General features: G+C 45.1%; 1 protein-coding gene across 1 annotated transcript in view; it reads right to left on the reverse strand.

Annotated features, from left to right (window-relative positions):
- Window positions 1-12,021: 12,021 nt before the first annotated feature.
- The window catches only part of LOC127582807 (SH3 and cysteine-rich domain-containing protein 2-like), a 104,578-nt gene continuing 96,228 nt past the window's right edge, over window positions 12,022-20,371 (reverse strand). The window contains 1 exon segment of the mRNA XM_052038373.1: window positions 12,022-15,894. Coding sequence (XP_051894333.1) covers window positions 15,796-15,894 — 99 coding nt within the window. The 3' untranslated portion in view covers window positions 12,022-15,795.

The following is a 20,371-nucleotide window of genomic DNA, read 5'->3' on the forward strand; positions in this document are numbered from 1 at the left end:
CTTTTGTGTAGAGTGTTCTGGGGACCGCCAGCAAGTGTCGCCACACTTCCGACGCCAACATAGCATGCCCGCAACTTCCTAACCCGTACGTCTTTGGAATGTGGGAGGAAACTGGAGCTCCTGGAGGAAACCTACGCAGACACATGGGGAGAACATACAGACAGTGGCGGGAATTGAACCCGGGTCGCTGGCACTGTAATAGCATTACGCTAACCGCTACACTACCGTGCCTGCCCTATCCGCCTGAAGGACTGCAGTCATTCAAGAAGATTGCTCATTATCACCTTCTCAAGAGCAATTAGTGATGGACAATAGATAATGGCTACTTCAGTGATGTCCACCTCTGGAGAAATTAATTAGGGAATATTTGAATAATTCAAAGTTACTTGCTTCCACTATACTCATGGAAGCCCCTTTCAAAGACTGACTGAAATGTTGCTTCTGCACATTAATTTTCAGTTTCCCCATCTCCTCAATTACTAGCGGCATCCTTTCTGGATAAGATGTGCTTTGCATTATCTTGTCCTTGTTGAATCCCATGAACAGCAACAAAACCACCTCCCCCTCTGCTATGCTTCCTGTATTCTGCTGTGACAATGGGGGAGGCTTAATTTGTCCATAATTGAAGATCCAATGTCATATCAGCTTTTCATTTCTCCTCTTAATGCTTGCATGGCCTACTATCATATCATTCTGAAAGATCAGTGTAATGGTATGTTGCCTTGTAAAACTGTCTGAGTGCATGCCTCTTGTACTTTAATCAATTTTTTACACTTGTAGACAAGTTTAATAGTCATCTTAGGAATCCACTCTGAGTTTATGATGCCCAATATTGATAGCATAAAAACAAAAGGCTAAGGAAACTCAGTGGGTCGGGCAGCATCTGTGGAGGGGAAAGGACAGTCAACATTTTGGATCGAGACCCTTCATCTGCACTGGGGAGATAGTCAGTATAAAGAGGTGAGGGGCAAGAGCTGGCAAGTGGTAGGTGGATCCAGGTGGGGAGAGGTGACAGGCAGATGGAGGAGAGGAGAGCGGGACTAGAGACTGGGGCTGGGAGGTGATAGGTGGAGGCAACAAAGGGCTGAAGTCGATGGGTTCTGGTAGGAGAGGAAGGTGGATCATGGAACCAAATAAGGGTGGTGAGGTGGGCAAATGGGAATAGTGGGGGGAGGGATGCAGTGGGAGGAGTGTGCGGGTGATGGGCAGATGGTGCGGGTGGGGGGGGGGGAAAGAAACAGGATGATGGGGGCTGGGGTGGGTGTAGGAGAAAGTGAACATTCCCTTCACAATACTACAGTAGATAAATAAGTATTTAGCCAGTGCCTAAACCAAATATCTTAGAATTTTGCTTGGACATTGCTGAGTCTTCCCTTTGTAGTTTAGTCAATCAAATTTCAACTTACACTTTGATTGTTGTAGTCACAACAGGATGGAGTTTGATTGATTGGTGCCACTTTAAGAAATATAGCATGTGGTCAACTGCTCTCTGTGCTGTTAGTACATTGGTATGGTTTGGAACTTGCGAGAAGCTGCCTGCTTCCATGGAGTCAGCACACTGCAGAGAAACCTTGCCTAGTTCCCTGTAGGTGCTTTGGTTGATCTTATTGTAAGGTAACTGTGGGTTAGACCACACCTGCAGCACAGCATACAGTCTTGGCCTCGGTACATCAAAATCAAAACATCAGAGCTGCTGGCAATCAGAAATAGTTGCAGAAAATGCTGGAAACACTCAGCAGGTCAACAGACCTAGGATAGACCACCCCTCGTCCTCATTTACTGCCCCACCTATCTCCACAATGGGCTGCTGAGTATTTCCAGCATTTTCTGTTCTGAATGTCCTTAGTGAAAGCAGGATTTACTTGCACTGGAGGTGGTTTATTGGTTTAATTCCTAGGATGAAATGGCTGTCTGCTGAGGAAGGGTTGAGCAGGTTGGGACTATGGAGTTAGATGAATGAGAGGTGAGCTCACTGAAACATCTTGAGAGGGTGGGTACTGAGAGGATGATTCCCATGGGGGTGGGGGGGGGCATCTGAAACATTTTTGATCCACAGGGGAATCAAGAGTTATTGGAAACAGGGAAGAACATGACGCTGAAGTCAGGTTCAGATGAGCCAGGAATAACGGAGCAGTTTGAAGAACTGTATGGCCACCTGCCACACCTTTTCTTGACGTTTAAACGTTCTTATAACTGGTCAGCCCAGTCCATCACGGGCACATCCCTCCCCACCACTGACAGCATCTACAGGAGGTGTTGACTCAATAAAGTGGAATCTATCATCAGAGATCCACACCATCTGGGTCATGCCCTCTTCTCGTTGCTACCATCAAAAGCCTGAAGTCGCACACCACCAGGTTCAGGAACAGCTACTTTCCTACAACCATCAGGCTCTTGAAATGACCTGCACACCCCTAAATCTACCTCAGCAACGGAACACTACAGACCACCTCTTGCACACCATGGACTGGTCTCTGATTGTGTGCTTATCTGCACTAATGTCCTTTTTCTCTCTCTTTTCACTGCCTTGTATAATTTATGTCTGTGTGTTGTCTGAACCTACGTGCCGGTGATGCTGCTGCAAGCAAGACTCTCATTGTACCTGTACCTCACCGTACTCATGCACTTGACAATAAACTTGACTTGACTCTTCTTAACTGTGTATATTAGAGAGTGACTGAGAGAAGGCACTGACATAGAGATAATGGGAGATTGAATTACAGGAGTGAACTTCAGCACCCCAAAATCCTGTGCTGTGCAGACAAAAGTCATATTCTGTGGTATTAAACAATTCTGATCATGTTCCAATGTGAGCTTATGCCAGTCATTAATAAGGTTTATAAATGTTTTGATGCAAGAACTTTGTGTACACTAGCTCTCTTTTCCTGGAAATCAGTTTCATCCAAGTGACACTAATGCTAATGGAACATCCAAACTTTGCTCCTGGTAAGACAGTCAACCACTTTGGTCTGAATCCCAACTGGCAGAGTTTCAGTTTTTAATGATACTGAAAGCCCAAATTGCACTTTATGTCTTAGATCCAACACATCTCTGCTGATTAAGGTTTGTCCAGCAACTAAACACCAGAACCTGAACTGGTCCCTAAGTCGAAATCAGGATCACTGCCACTCTCCGAAACCTTGGCTCAGGGTCCCCACAGGCAGTCCCTGATGTGACATCCTGGACATCAACAAAAGCAATTTGGTGGAGCTGCTGCCTCACATCTCCAGCAACACGGATTCAATCCTGATCTCCATCGTTGACTGTACGAAGTTCACACACTCCCCTGTGACCATATGGATTTCCCCTGGGTGCTCTGGTTTCCTCCCACATCCTAAAGACATGCAGGTTGGTAGGTTAATTGGCCGCTGTAACTTGTCTCTAGAGTGTAGGTGATTGACACAATCTGTGAGGAGCTGATGGAATGTGGGGAGAACAGAACAGGATTAGTGTGTACAAGATGGTAAGAGGCATAGATCAAGTGGACAGTCAGAGACTTTTTCCCAGGGAAACAATGGCTAACACGAGGGGACATAATTTTAAGGAGATTGGAGGAAGGCATAAGGGGGATGTCAGGGGTAAGTTTTTTTACACAGAGTGGTGGGTGCGGGGAATGCACTGCCGGCAGAGGTTGTGGGGGCAGATACATTAGGGACATTTAAGAGACCCTTAGATAGCCACATGAATGATAGAGAAATCGGCAGGGCTATGTGGGAGGGAAAGGTTAGATAGATCTTAGAGCAGGATAAAATATCGGCTCATCATTGTGGGCTGAAGGGCTGTACTGTGCTGTAGCGTTCTATGTTCTATTAATATAAATGGGTGAAGGACCTGCTTCTGTGTCCTATGACTCTACGAACCTAAGCTATAGCATCAAAGTGGGGAACATCCAGTTTTGATTAATGCAGATTTGCATTCACACCTGGAAGGGCCGTTCTGATGCGTTGCAAGGTTACAAAGGGCACTCATGTCCTTACAGTCACCTCCCTGCCTGAAGTATTGTTCGTACAAGGAAGTCACTTCCAGTGTACAATATTCTTCTGTGCAACAAGCTATCTGCTGGAGGAACTCAGTGGGTCAAGCAGCACCTATGGGGGGAAAGAACCTGTTGATGTTTCAGGTCAAAATCCTGAATCAGGCTCCTGCATCAGTTCTCCTGTGCCGACTCCTCTGCCCCTCTGGGTGGTTTCTGCACTGTTGTAGCATGCAATCATTCCTTACCAACACTCCCAGTAGTTGAAAGAGTGCTGCTCGTTCTGTGGTGTGACCCTGAAAGTGCTAATTCCTGAGGACAATGCTGTGAGGAAAGATTTATCAACGTGGGCCATTCAATCCCTAACACTCGCTGTTCCTGAAACAGCGTGGGACCCCACCAGCACTGTTTCGGAACTAACACTGAGGAATTTTGCTATCTTTTTGAAACATTAAGGAAATTGCTAATGCCAGAATGATGGTACAGATGAATCTCCAGACCATCTGCAAACTCATCTAATGCAGAAGGCATATTTCTCTGAAACCATCTCCACTTCTCGCTTCTGCAACAATGTGTATCTATCCACCACTGATGCAGGGTCTTGACCTGAAACATTGACTATCCCTTTGCTGCTCAACCTGCCTAGTTCCTCCAGCAGTCTGTCTGTTGCTCCAGATCCCAGCACCTGCAGTGTTTTGTGTCTCCGGATCCACCATTGAATGTAGTGTCTCCAGTTACTGAGGCACTAAAGTTGGATGGGCTGGGTCTGTTTCCCCTGGAGCAAAGGATGCTGAGAGGTGAGGTGATGGAGGTATATGAAATTATGAGAAACGTAGATAGGGTAGACAGCCAGAGTTTGTGTCCCCTGGTGGGGGCGTCTAAAACTAGAAGGCAAAGGTTTAAGGTGAGAGGGAGGGAGGAGGTTTACAAGGGATCTGAGAGGTAAATATTTCACACAGGAGTAGTTGTTATCTGGAATGAGCTGCCAGAGGAGGTGGTGGAGGCAGGAACAGTAACATTTAAGAGGCATCTGGACAGGTACTTGAATGAACAAAGGCATAGAGGGATATGGAATTAATGTAGGCAAGTGGGGTTAATTTAGATAGGCATGATGGTCAGCATACACACAGTGGGCCGAAGGGCCTGTTTCTATGCTGTATAACTCAAATATTCGACGACTCTATACACTGTGAAATTTCTCTCCGCCTCTCTGCCACTCCCTCTTCCTTTAAGACTTCTGTGATGTGGTATTTGCTTATCCCTCTTCATACCTTGTGTCTTGATATACAATTCTGTTTGAAAATGATCTCATTCATTCGATAGATCAGCAGACTTGTGCTTTCATTATGGGGTGGCACCAGAGCATAGCTAGTACAGCTTCTGCTCTACTTGCTGCATCTTAGTGACAGGTTCGATCCTGTCCGGTGCTGTTGGTGTGACATTTCCTTTGGATTCTACAGTTTCCTCCCATATCCCAAAGGTGTGCTGGTTGGTCAGTTAATTATAGAACATAGAACAATACAGCACAGGAATAGGCCCTTCAGCCCACGTTGTCTGGGCCGAACACAATGATAAATTAAACTAGACCTCTTCTACCTGCATGTGATCCATATCCCTCCATTCCCTGCATATTCATGTGTCTTTCTAAAAGCCTCTTAAACACCACCATCGTATCCGCTTTCACCACCACCCCTGGGTGCACTTTCCAGGTACCCACCACTCTGTGCAAAAAAAAAATCTCCTTTAAGCTTTCCCCCTTTCACCTTAAATGCATGCCCTCTAGTATTTTGACCCTGGGAGAAAGATTCTGACTGCCTACCCTATCTATGCGTCTCATAATTAGCCATTAGCCATTAGCCATTAGAATTAGCCACTGCAAATTAGTGTAGATGTGTGGAAGGAGAATCGGGGGGAGTTGATGACATGAGAAAAAGGTAATTGGGAAATACTTGGGGGAATGCGTTTGAATGGATTGTTCTGAGAGCTGGCATCGACTCAATGGGCTGAATGGCCTCTTTCTAGGTGGTAAGGAAAGATAATTACTTGAAAATGCTCACCTAGCTCAGCTCTGCAGAGTATGTAGATTGCCAAGCTCTCTTGCACTGTCAGCTGTGCTTTAATAGCTTGTTCCTGGTTTGGAAAGCTGCAGGGTATCGCAGACTACATCAGAAGCCAAAGGGTTGAATCAACAGAATTTAATTTGCTCAAAATCATTACTGTTTGAAGAGAGTAAAGTATCAGTAAGATCAATTGCTGCTCTCACTACAGGGAAGGAATTTGAAAAATGTCGGCTAAATAGTATGGCTGTCCACTTCTTGTCACCTTTCACACAGTCCAATAGAACGTTAGAGCTGCCTCAGCTCTCACTCTATGTCACTCATCATTGACCGGGTACAGTCAGAGTTGAGCCTGATTATGTTGGTCAGACCACATTGGGAATATTGAGCTATTTTGGGCCTCGTATCTAAGGGAAGATATGTGCTGCCCCTGGAGAGGGTCCAGAGCAAGTTCACTAGGATGATCCCAGGAATGAAAGGCTTAACCTATGAGGAGCATTTGACGTCTCCAGACCTGTACTCAGTGGAGTTCAGAAGGATGAGGGGAGATCTCATTGAAACCTACCGGATACTGTAAAGGCATGGATAGAGTGAAGGTGCAGAGGATGTTTCCATTAGTACGAGAATCCAGGATCCGAGGGCACAGCCTCAGAATAAAGGGACGTCCCTTTAAAACTGAGGTGAGGAGGAATTTCTTCAGCCAGAGGGTGGTGAATCTGTGGAATTTGTGGCCACGAAGGACCGTGGAGGCCAAATAAATTGGGTGTATTTAAGGCAGAGGTTGACAGGTCCTTGATTGGTAAGGGGGCTTTAGGGTTATGGGGAGAAGGCTGGAGAATGGGGTTGAAATCAGCCATGGTTGAATGGTGGAGCAGAATGATGGGCTGAATGGCCTAATCCTGCTCCGATATCTTATGGTCTTATGGTTAAAGTATTTAGTAGAAGGATTTTGCAGGAAATGCCTGATGCATGCACTGAAGGCAGAAACTCTCAACATTATTAAAAAGTAGAGAAACAAGGACTGCAGATGCTGGAATCTATCTAAAAACACTATGATGATGGAAGAACTCAGCAGACCAGGCAGCACCTGTGGAGAAAAGCATTTGCCTGCTTTTCTCCACGGATGCTGCCTGGTCTGCTGAGTTCTTCCAGCATCATAGTGTGTATAGATAGATTCATAGAACAGTACAGCACAATACAGGCCCTTCAGCCCACAATGTTGTGCCGACCTTTAACCCTTGCCTAAGACTATCTAACCCCTTCCTCCCACATATCCCTCTACTTTATATGCTTATGTCTTGAATTTGACCAATGTACCTGCCTCCACCACCACCCCAGGCAGCACATTCCATGCCCCAACCACTCTCCAGATAAAAAACCTTCCTCTGATATCTCCCTTGAACTTCCCACCCATTACTTTAAAGCCATGCCCTCTTGTATTGAGCATCGGTGCCCTGAGAAAGAGGTGCTGGCTGTCCACTCTTAATATTTTTCAATATTAATTGCTGCCACAATGTAAGGACCAAGGATGGAGAACTGGATTGGCCTAAAAAAGGTCTTTTTCTCCCTAGCATTGACAGGATGGGAGGAATGTCCCTCCTACTCTGCTGTCAGATTTTGTGCTTCCAAGAGGAATGATGTAGAGAAATGGGATAAACTGCACAGAATGGTTACAGCATGAAAGGAGGCCTTCCAGCCCATTAAGTTCCTCCTGGCTCCGAGGAGACACAACCCAATTAGTCCTATTGCCTTACCCTCTGCAAATTCTTTCTTTTCAGATACTTATCCAGCTCCCTTCTAAACACTGCCAGTGAATCTGGCTCTGCTGCTTGTTTGACGGACCCTAACCTCTTTCTTCCAATGACAAAGTAGATGGTATCACACCTTCCGAGCAATGATTTCCATTTGTCATTGCTGCCCTTAATCAAAGTGGAAAAGTTAAGTATTTCAACACTGATGACATTAAACAATTTGCTCGAAGGAGCTGGATGAACAACAAAGTATTTTAAACCACTAGCAGAGATGTAAATTACTGATCAAACTGCGCAGTGTCCTGCCCATGTTTTTGCTTCTGTGAAATGTTATTTGTAAATAAATCCGAACTGTTCAATGTGCGTTAGCGGTGTTGATGTGATTTGACTACCTAATTGCAGGGAGAGGTTTTCAGATCTTGCTTATTCTCCAGTGATCTGGGCTGATTGTTAGACACAGCCCACACGGACCCTGAATAAAACGCACAGGTTGCTGCCAGCGAGGTCTATTTATGGTTCCTCCATGAAGGAGAGATCTTTCGAGAAAAGATAATGAAAGAGGAGGTGAGGAATGGACGGTAAAATTCTAGTCTGAAGCCAGATGTAAAATCGATATAGATCGGGCAAAACACATCCGGCAAGGATTGAATATTGAACTGAAATTCATTGTCCGGATTCACTCCATCTGTGAAATGATAGCAGAGAGTATGGGCTGGAGTTTAAAAGCAAAGGGAAATTAAAGGGTTCTGGACCCTGGGACAATCCTGACAGAAGAGCTTGAGGACCTGAATGATCTTCTCACATTCCTAATGGTTAATAACCTCCCCGCCTCTCAAATCATTCTAGAGATAAGTTAGGAGATGGCAAACGGGCAATGGTAAAAGGTCATGCAGTTTCTGAAAATCACCTTGTACAGCATAGACGTGGAGCAACACACAGCGTGCGGAGGAACATCGTGTCAGGTGTGAACATCCAATTCTCAAACCTCCGGTAACCGCTTCCCCTCTTTTCTACTCTTTTTTTCTTTTCTCTCTCCTGCTGATCCAACTGGCCCCCCTTCACCCCGTCTCTTTCCCCTCCCTCATCCTCTCTATCTGCCCATCACACACACACACACCCCTCCCACCGGTTCCCCTCCCCACCTCCCTCCTGTTATTCCCTGCTCCACTGTCTTCTCCTAGCTGATTCCATCTTCTTCAGCCCTTTGTCACTTCTATCACCTCCCAGCTTCTGCACCATTCCCACTCTCCTCCTTTCACCTGCTATCACCCCCCCCTCACCTGAATTCACCTATCACCCACCAGCTCCTGCTCCACCCCTTTCCCCCACCTTTTTAAACTGGCTATCTCCCCTCTTTCTTTCCGGTCCTGATGAAGGGCCTTGACCTGAAACATCGACTGTCCATTTCCCTCCATAGATGCTTCCTGACCCAGCATTTTGTGTGTTGCTCTAGATTTACAGCATCTGTAGTCTCTCTTATGTGACAACATAGACACGGTTTGTGTGCTCAGTATGGGTCATGATCCTGTTACACATCAGTATTTAGATAACACTTTAATACATGAATATGGTTCCATAAAATAAATATATGCTGAAATATTCTATATAACATGCAACTTTATATGTCTATTTACAACAGTATATCTAGATTATTCCACCTTTATTGCTTTTGTTGGACTGTTAATATAACTACAGAAGAGAACCTCTTTTTGCACATGTATATTCAAGTCTTCAGAGAGTCACAGAGTCATACAGCACAGAAACAGGCTCTTTGGTCCGTCTAGTCTATGCTATTAACTACCAGCTTCCACTAAACCTATTTTCTTCTCCCCACATTCCCATCAATTCCTCCCAGATTTGGCCAATTAACCTCCTAAACCCTACCTCCTCAGGATTTGGGAGGAAAATGCAATTTTGTATTTAGTTTTGTCCTCATTTTGTTTTTGAACTGTTGGTTCTGACTGGAAGATCCTTTATTTTCCCCTCCTGGCTCTCCTTTCCCACAGAACCTGGGTGCTCCTTCAGTCAACGCTGGGCTGCCCTCAATCTGGGATGTCGCCTCACCTGCCATCCATACACTTCGGGAGCACAGTAGATGAGCAATCCCAGGGTTAGAAGAGCTGCATGCAGCACACATCTGGATTATAGTTCCTACAAGGTTATCATTCATGTTTGTCCAGGGCCATTCCTTTCATCTCCTTCAATTGCACTGCACCAATTATCAAAGAACTTTTATCCTGCCACATGAACCAGCATCCTATCGACCTGAAATGTATACAGACTGTTTGCACCCCTACTCACCCTAACCGTGCATCCCAGCCACTAATCTTCTATGTGCTTCAGTGGCCACTGAGGAGCAATGAATGTCGTAATGTTCCCTCTCTGTATTTGCAGACACTGTGCATGTCTCACCACTAGCCCTCCTCCCAGCTTTGCAACTGACCTGTGCTTGAAGAGCATCACCCAAAGTGAATTCAAAAATGAGTTGCAGCATAGAACAGTACAGCACAGAACAGGCCCTTCAGCCCACAATATCTGTGCTGACTATTGTGCCAATTTTAAACTAATCCCATCTGCTGCACATGGTCTATATCCCTCCATTCCCTACCAGTTGTGTGCCTAAATGCTTCCTAAATGTTGCTATCGTACCTGCTTCCACCACTTCCCCTGCCAGCATGTTCCAGGCACCCACTACTCTGCGTATTAAAAAACTTGCCTTGTAAATCTCCTTTAAACTTTCCCCAACTCTCACCTTAACGCAATGCCCTCTAGTATCTGACATTTCCACCCGGGGAAAAAGACTCTATCTATGCCTCTCATAATTTTATATACTTCTACCAGGACACCCTTCAGCATCCAACACTCCAGAGAAAACAATCCAAGTCTGTCAAACTTTCCTTGGAGCTAATGTCCTCTTATCCAGGCAACATCCTGGTGAATCTCTTCTGCACCCTCTCCAAGGCCTCCACATCCTTCCTATAATGTGGAAAACAGGGCTTCACAGAATACTTCAAATGTGGCCTAACCAAAGTTTTATACAGTTGCTTTTTCGACTTCTCGACTTTTATATTTAATACCCCAAATGATAAAGGCAAGTGTTCCGTATGCCTTCTTTACCACCCTATCTACTTCTCTTGCCACTTTGGACTTGCAATCCAAGATCCATCTGTCCATCAAAGCTCGTAAGGGTCCTGCCATTTACTGTATACTTTCCTCTTAGATTTGACCTCCCAAAGTGCAACACCTCACACTGAGAACAGAGAGGACTGTCAAACGAAACAACAAGACATCAGACTTAACGACTTTCTAACAAGCACAACATTCGAACTGTAAACAGGCAAATTAATTTTACTGGCTAATTTGTGGGAGGGAACAACTAAACTCAACTCCACTCATACACAATGGGAGGGAAATAAGTTCTGTGTAATATTTCTTTACGTACCATACAAGCAGTGTCATTGAGTGTTAAAGTTAAGCCAGAAGTCGGGTTTTTTGGTGATTTAAGAAGTGCCTGTGAAGTCACGGTTCAGAAACAATCAGAAACTGCTCCGACTGCTTAAGGATCCAATTGTTTGCAAAGACAATTTTCAATGTCTGTGCTTGGAGAAGCAAAGGTCCCAGGCTCTAGCTTCCACTCCTTTGATCCCTCCTGTTTTCCACTTTTGTTTCCTCTGTGAAGTCTTCCCTTTAAATCCATGGCCCTGCCCAAGGTTTAGGTCCCCCTGGCTAAGGTCTCCTTCTTGCCTTCCCCCTCCCCCCACCCCTCTATGATTCTACTTCAAAGAAGCCATATTAATACAAACTGTTTTGCAAGCTCACACTTGTAGACAATTTAAACGCCTCTACATGGCATTCTTTTGTCACTGAAATTGAACTGTACCATATTAGTAATAACCATGATTACACGTCTGTGCAAAATTCTAGCTGCAACTGTAAGAAGAGATCGAACCCGTTTATTCTGATGCCATTATTAGAAAAAATAGATGGAAGATTCTCATATGAAATATTACAGCTTTCATCACTCATATCCCTGAGCACAAATTCAATGACCTTCTTCAACCTATGACTGAAATTTGCAAGCCAATGATGTTTTTGAAATCTCCTAGATAGTGAATTTATAACTGCTGGAATATGACTACCACCCACTTTCTTGGCATAAAACCAAAGTACTGCTTATTCACATATCCTACTTTAGAAATACTGTATAAAATTGGACATGCTTCATAGTGATGTAATGAAGTTCAGTGCAATTGGTTTAGCTTTAGGCTACTGATATGATGATTATAACTCGCTGATTAAGATTTCAACTAACACCTTATTTAGGGCAAGTTAGTAGCAGTGCACGTTGCTTGGAGTAAAACAAGTTAGTTTCTTTTGTACACGACCTCAAAACATTGATTCACACCCGCACAATCTACCCACGACACATTTGAACAAGTTAGAAATTAGATTTTTTTTTAATTCTCAAGCTTAAGAAACATTAGAAATAGAAGCAGGAGTCAGCCAAGCAGCCTCTCAAGCCTGCTTTTCTCTTTAGTATGATCATGACTGATCTGATCTTGCCCTGGATTCCATTTTCCTTCCTGATCCCCTAATCCCTTGACTGCCCTGAAGTCCAAAAATCTATCTCAGCTTGCGTTAATCCAATGAGTCCTCCCCCAAAGTTCCCTTGGGTTGCGAACTGTACAGATTCACAACTCCGTAAGAGAAGTTTCTCCTCTTCTTCCAAGATAATGCCCTCTAGTTCTATCATCCCCCACCCCTCCCACGACAAGAAACACTCTCGGGATCTTATAGAGCTCTATAAGAATACATCCCATTCTTCTAAACTCCTGAGAACATAACCCTAAGTTTCTCCTCATAACATAAATCTTTCACCCCAGGAATCAATCTTCTTTGTCTCTAAGGTAAGTATATTCTTCCTTAAGTAAGTAGGCCAAGACAGCATTCCAAGTGTACTCTCTGCTGAACCCTAAACAGTTGTAAGAGAGTCACGATAAACCTTTAATTGTGACCAATCATGTCTCGGCAGGCAGTGGTGCAGGATTTCAGTTTTTTTTAATGTGAAGTTACATGAGCTGCAAGGGAATCCTTGGCAGGATAGCATTGGATACTTGCTGATCTCATGACAACTATCTGTAAACTGAGCTAAACAACCCTTGATACAGATGAACAGGAGCTTAGAAATACTAATCTAAAAAAATGAAACGGTGATTAGGAAGTGCTTCAGTTTTAGAACATTGTAGCAGCTTTCTAATGGGCATGAAATGTACTTCACTTCAATGAGCAGGCTCATTTCTTTTCCCCAGTGATAACTCCCCCTCAATTCGTTAAGCAACAGAAGCTGGGAACTTAATATGAGGATTCCTATGACATTGGTAGTCAATGAGTGAACAATTGCCTTGCCCACCTTCTGTTCTTCAACCAAGGTGTAGCCTGAACTGGGTCAATACCTATCAGTGCAGTGGAGAGATGAGTCTGTGCTAAATGTTCATCGAGAGTCACAAGGTTCAACAGTTAGAGTCTGTAATGTGGTCCCAATCAGAAAACACTGATTGCACTAATGTATGCAGAATAAAAAATAACAAGATTTCACAGTCTTTTGAGAATCGACATTTTGAGAACCAGGACTATCTTGGTCAAACATTCTTGCATTAATTAAATGACAGGTATTCAGAGGGACACAGAACAAATGACTCCATTAGTTACAACACTACTATTTTACAGTACAGAGTTTAAAGTCCTCCAGGGCATAAATGACTTTGGTAAAGCTCCCTTCAGTTCCTCGTGTCCTGGTCCAACTTGCCCTATTTCGATACTCCTGCTCAGAAAGGCTGTAATTTCATGGGACTCTTTAATTAAGGAGGGAGAAGCTTGGCACTGGAGGCAGTTCACCAAGTTGATTCCTGGAACATTTTTTTTTAGGAGGAGCTTGAGTTTGGATGAGTAAGAGGTGATCTTAAACACACCAGCTTTCGAGAGGGATTGACAGGGTGGATGCTGAGAGGTTGATCCCCCTAGTGGGAGTATCTAGACCGAGGAGGAATGACTTCCAGAGCAGGAGGATGCCCAATGATGAGGGAGATGAGGAGGACTTTTTCCCTCAAGGTCATGAATCTTTACCCTAGAGAGCTTCTCAACCCTTGAGAGCTGAAGAGGCAGAATCATTAAATATATTCACAGCTGAGCTTGATATTTTTGGACTTTAGTAAAACTAAGGGTCACATCAATCAGGCAAGGATGTCGGATTCAGGCCAGGATCAGAGCAGCCATAATCTTATTGAACCCCGGCTCCTATTTCTTATATAGGATTATATAATCCTACATAAGACGATATAGATTTCTCTTCCAAAAGGAAACTGTGACTCAAGGAATGCAATGTCAACCTTCACTGAATTCTTACTGTGAAAATTAAAAACTGTATTGAATATATCAACCTTGCATATAGCAGCATCACAAAGACTGCATCATCCAACTTCATTTATCCAAAATAGCTCCCTAGTTCTTGAACTTACTGCCCATACTGTTCCAAACTTAGTACTTTGCTCCTGCCACTCAGCTAGGAGATAATGGGCTCCATTGAATGGGAATGGAACTCGAACTGGCCTTACTTTGAAACAGAGAGAAGGAGCCTTTCTTCTAGCTAACTGGCTGACTCTAGAGATATTTCCCAATAATGGGTTTGACTTTAACCCTGCAATGGTTGGTGGATGTTGGGCAGGCGGGCAGCCACAAATGAGTAGACATCTCCTCCACTCAAATCCTAGAACTAGAGGGGCAAGGTTTTAAGGTGAGAGGGGAGAAATTCAAAGGAGATCTGAGGGGCAAGTTTCTCCATGTGGAGTGTGGTGTATACCTGGAAATGAGTTGCCAAAGGAGGTGGTGGAAGTGGGTACTATTACAATGTTTAAAAGGCATTTGGATGGGTACTTGGACAGGAAAAGAGTGGAGGTAAGTGGGCCTAATGCGGGGAAATGGGATTAGCATGGAGGGTCATCGCAGTTGATGTAGATGAGGTGGGCTGGAAGGGACTTTTTCCTGTGTACTGCTCTATAATTCTATCTTAGGCCATGTGGCTTAACAGGAAGATCAGGCTATCGACCGAAACAGATGGGAGCCTTGGAAAATTATGCTACTGGGGGATGCAGGGTGTAGTTTTAATCAGGGTCCAGTGGAAGCAAATCTGGAGAAGGTGATTAGAACAGGGCACGGCCATCTCCATCCTCTTCCATGCTCACAAGGCACGGCTCCTTACTGGAGGTTGGTTCCATGCTCGGTGTAGTAAGTGGACCAGCCACGATCAAACTTAGTTAGGGAGTTAACATATCCAGGGCGTGAAATTGTGACCTTCCCCCATCTACCCTTCCTCCCACTGCACCCATCTTCTTCCCCCCAATCACACGGTTGACACTGACCCCAAGGTCCTGACACCAAGCAAGAACAATTTACACTTTGTGTGAAAACAACTAATCAATACTCCCAATCTGTTATCACCCAACTTGCACTTTCACCCAGAGCCAAAATATCCAACACATCAGTAAACGGAAAGAAATTTCAAAAAATATTGACAAAGACAACAAGGTGTTGATTGCTGTGAAGGGATGGGGCAATTTTGGGCAGCTTCTGCTGTTTGGAGACAATGGACCGTGGACAAATAGTGAGTGGCCTCAGGAACTGTTCTAGTGCTTCTTAAATGCATAGTGTCCTGGAGAAGGGCAGATGGGACGACACAGTGAAAGCTGGTGCAAACTGCCTCCTGACCATCGCTTGAGCAGAGTTCAAGTTAGAGGGTATTCAAGCTCTCGTTGCACACGTTTGAGATTGCGACGACAACGAATGGAGGCGTGCGAGGAGGAGAAGGATCGCTGGACCCACCGATCTCCTGTGGTCTGATGTGGTACAGTGGTGGAGAGAGACGTACACAATAAGTGAGCTAAATGTTAGGTACACAATCTGCTGCATATATTCCATTTGGAGGAGGTGTTGGTCGTGCTTAACCTGGAGGGTAAAAAAGTCAAATTTCATTCAGAATGTCTGCTGGCACGACTCCTCTTTTCTTGCCGCTGCACACCTTGATAAACCCATTCATTTCCTCCCCTCGACCAACACAAATCTGAAAAACACAACAGGGTTTATGCAGCACTTCTGGTGTGGAGAAACTTCAAGGACACACTACAGACTTAGGCTCAAGATCTACCCCGTCACATCTCATGCAAGACCCTGCCTCACCCACCCAATTATGATCCTGGCTGACCCCCGGCAGCTGATCACAACCCCTCCCTCCAATGCCCTGAGCAAACCCTCATGGATTCGATCATCCCATCCCCATTCCAATGTTTGACACACTTTCCTGTGTGCAGAGCAAAGTGGGTCAGTGGGCATGGAACCAGGGTTGTTAGAAAACAAGTGGGGAAGTGAGCAGAAGAAACATCTTTTGAATGTGCAAAACGTGCAAGGCCTTTTCTACTGCACGACAGAATTTTTTCAGTGGCGAGTTCACACACAACATTCACTCCATTTTCACACAGTTGGTGGCACTGAAGAATTTCTGGACCTGGAGATTAAAGTGAAACAGACAACAGTACCTTAGGAGGGTTTTACATTGGTGAGACCAAACGTAGACTAGGTGACCGTTTCGCAGAACACCTGCGCTCCATCAGTAACAGCGACCAGCATCTCCCCGTTGCCGGTCACGTCAACTCCCCTTCCCACACTATCACTGATACGTCAGTCCTCAGCCTCCTCCACTGCCGGGAGAAGTCCAAGCGCAAACTGGAGGAACAGCACCTCATTTTCCACCTTGGGACCTTGCAGCTTAATGGCGTGAACATTGAGTTCTCCTACTTTAAGTTACCCCTCAACCACCCCTCCCCACATCCCCACCCCCCAACATGCCTCTTTTTTTCTTCCCTTTCCTATCTCTCTTTTTTCCGATCCTTTTTTCCTCCTTACCTTTGACCCATCCCCCGGTGGATCTGCCCTCCCTTCCTCCCCCGCACCTGCCCATCACCGTCTCTTACCTGCATCTACCTATCACCACCCTGTGCCCACCCCGCCTCCCCTCTTTTGTCCACCTATCACTGCTCTGCTTTTCCCTCCTACATATTGGGCTTCCCCTTTTCCTATCTTCAGCCCTGAAGAAGGGTCCCTGACCCAAAACGTTGACCACCTGCTTTTCTCCATGGATGCTGCCTGGCCTGCTGAGTTCCTCCAGCGTCATTGTGTTTTTTATCTAGATATTCCAGCATCTGCAGTCCTTTGTTTCTCTCACATGCAGATGCATCTGACCTCTAACCTCCCCACACTGCTGTTCTGTAAGTTGCTGGGCCGACAGACCAGAATCACTTAATTCAAATAGTAAGTTGCACATTTTTCTTTATTTCGCTATATATTGATACTTTTAATCAAGTAGCAGCAGTTTAACACATTAGAGTCATTGAACCATAGAATACAGCATGGAAATAGGCCTTCTGGCCCAATCGTCCATGCCGACCAAGATTCCCATCTAAGCTAGTCCCATTTGCTCATGTTTGGCCCACATTCCTCTAAACCTTTCCTGTCCAAGTACCTTCTAAATCTTTTTAAAATTTAATGATGTCTTTCCTACAACAGGTGACCAAACCTGTACACGATACTCCAAGTGCGGCCTCACCAACGTCTTGTACAACTGGAAAATTACATCCTAACTGCTATACTTGAATCCCTGACTAATGAAGGCCAGCGTGCCAAATGCCTTCTTCACCACCCTGTCTACCTGTGACGCCGCTTTCAGCGAAGTATGTACTTGTACCCCTAGGTCCTTCTGTTCCACAACACTCCCGAGGGTCTGACCATTCACTGTACAAGGTCTACCCTGGTTTGACTTCCCAAAATGCAACACTTGGCACTTATCTGAATTGAAAGCCACTTACCAGCTGATCAAGATCCCCCTGTAATTTTTTATGATCTTCTTCACTGTAAAATTTTATTTATTTTCTTAAAATTTTATTTCCAAATGTCTTGAGAACGTGACGGCCTGTGTTGCCCGAAATCTCCTCACTGCTCACATAATGGGGCAGGGAACCAGGGTTTTTGGAAGACATGCAGACATAGAAAGTTATGGGGCTGCAGGACTCCCATGGGTGATGGGATGACTGCAAGGCACAGGTTGGGTTCACTGTGAACAGCCTGACAACATCTTGAAGGAAGAGTGCAGTGAGATTAGATTGGGTATACATAGATAGGGGAGGTACTTAAAGATCACCAGCTAAGGGAGTGTGCAAGAACATGGGAGATGGAATAAAGATGCAAAGATGTGAAGTTAACCATTTTTGTGCACAGAACAGGAAAGCAGAGTATTTTTTTTATATACATGGTGACAGATTGGAAACTGTCGATGTTTAAGGGGACCCAGGTGTCCTTGTACACCAGTCACTGAAAGCAAATATGCAGGTGTAGCAAGTGATTGCAAAGGCAAATGGTTTGCTTTGGTCTTTATTACGAGAGGATTTGAGAAAAGGAGTAAGGATGCCTTTCCACAATTATATAGGGCCTTGGTGAGACCATGAATGGAGCCTTGTTTACAGCTTTGGTCTCCTTACCTAAAAAGGACGTACTTGCCACAGAGGGAGAGCAGCAAAGATTTACCAGACCAATTCCTGGAACAGTGGTTTTGCCATAAAAGGAAAGATTGAGTTGACGAGACCTGTATCTTTAGAGTTTAGAAGAATGAGATATGATCTCGTTGAAACTTACTCACAGGACTCAACAGACCGGAGGCTGGGAAGATGTTTCCCCTGACTGAGTGGTCTGGGGGTCTAAAACCAGTGGTCATTGTCTCAAAATAAGGGGGTGACCATTTAAGAACTGAGTAGAGATTTCTTCACTCAGGGGGTGGGGAACCTTTGAAATTCTCTATCCTGGAGGGTGGCGGAGTCTTAGTCACTGAGCTCATTCAAAACAGGGATCAATAGATTTCCGGATATAAAGGGAAGCAAGAGCTACAGGGAAAGTTGTGGAAAGTGGTGGTGAAGTAGAAGATTGGCCACAATTGATGCATAGTGGATCAAGCTTGAGGGATTGGGCATCCTACTCTTGTCCCTAATACCCATGTTCTCATGATGGAGCGGATAAGGTGTGAGGGGACAGATTTAAAAGGGAGCCGAGGGGCAATATGTTCACACAGAGGGTGGTGCGCATGTGGAACGAGCTGCAAGAAAAAGTAGTAGAGGCGGGTACAATAATTGTACAGCCCCTGCTTATTCACAGAGTCATACAGCACGCAAGTATTTGGACGAGTTCATGTACAGGAAAGGTTGAGAGGGATAAGGGCCAAAGGCAGGCAAATAGGACTAGCGTGGATGAGCTGAGCTAAAGTGCCTGTGCTGTATGACTCTATGAATAAGCTGGGGCTGTCATTCTTAGAGCGGAGAACAATCAGAGCAGTTTTGAAAAGAGGTGATCAATAGTGGGAAGAGTTTTAACAGAACGAATGACGAGAAACAGTTTTAAGCTGCAGAAGAACAGTGAGCAGAAGGCACAGATACTAAAATAGACCCAGCATGTTGCAGTTGTCTGGAACATTCTCCCTAATAGACAACAGAAGCAGCTTCAAGAAGAGCTTTTAAACAGAGTATGCTGGGGCAATTAATTACAGGGTAGCAACCAAAGACTCAGCACTGTTTTAGTTACTATATCAAAGAAGGCCATTCAGCCCACTGAGTCCATGCCAGCTCACAGCAGAACAATCCCATCAGTCCCATTCACCTTCTTTATTTCCCTGTAGCCCTGCAAATTATTCCCTCTCACATGCAAATCAAGTTTGCTTTGATTCTTTTGGCACTCACCTACAATTGGGGCAATTTACAGAGGCCACTTAAACTACCAGCACGTCTTTGGGATGTGGGAGGAAACCAGAGCACCCAGGGGAAACCCACACTGTCACAGGGCAGAACGTGCAAACTCTGCACAGACAGCACCGGAGGTGGGGATCGAACCCGGGTCACTGGAGCCATGAAGCAGCAGCAGTAACCCATGCACAACTGTGCCTGTTACAGGCACGATGGACTGAATTGCCTCCTTATGCACTGCATTGCTTTGGGATTGAAAAGGTACCAGCAGTTCCAGAGATGCATGTAGCTAAACTTTAGATTAAGAATCTAATCTGGGATGGCACAGTGGGGTAGTTAGTAGAGCTCCAATGAGGACGGTTCAATCCTGACCTCTGGTGCTGTCTATGTGGAGCTTCCACATTCTCCCTGCGACCACGTAGGCTTCCTCTGGATGCTGCAGTTTCCTCCCACATTGCAAAGATGTGCAGTTAACAGTTAATTGGCCGCTGTAAATTGCCCCTGGTGTGTGGGTGAATGGTGGAATCTGGGGTGGGGCGGGGGGGAGGGAGTTGATGGGAGTGTTGGGAGGATAAACTCTGATTGGTGAGAGTGGGTGGATGATGGTCGGTGCAGACTCATTGGGCTGATGGGCTTGTTTCTGTGTGTCTGACTCCGAGAATCACGCGATGCAAAAGGCAGCCATTCAGGTCATTGTGGCTGCACCAGCCCCTATAAAGGGCCATGCAATTTGCCCTCCTGAATTTCCCCTTTGAAGTAATC

This window comes from Pristis pectinata, chromosome 25 (assembly GCF_009764475.1).
Source record: "Pristis pectinata isolate sPriPec2 chromosome 25, sPriPec2.1.pri, whole genome shotgun sequence".
NCBI classification, from domain to species: domain Eukaryota; kingdom Metazoa; phylum Chordata; class Chondrichthyes; order Rhinopristiformes; family Pristidae; genus Pristis; species Pristis pectinata.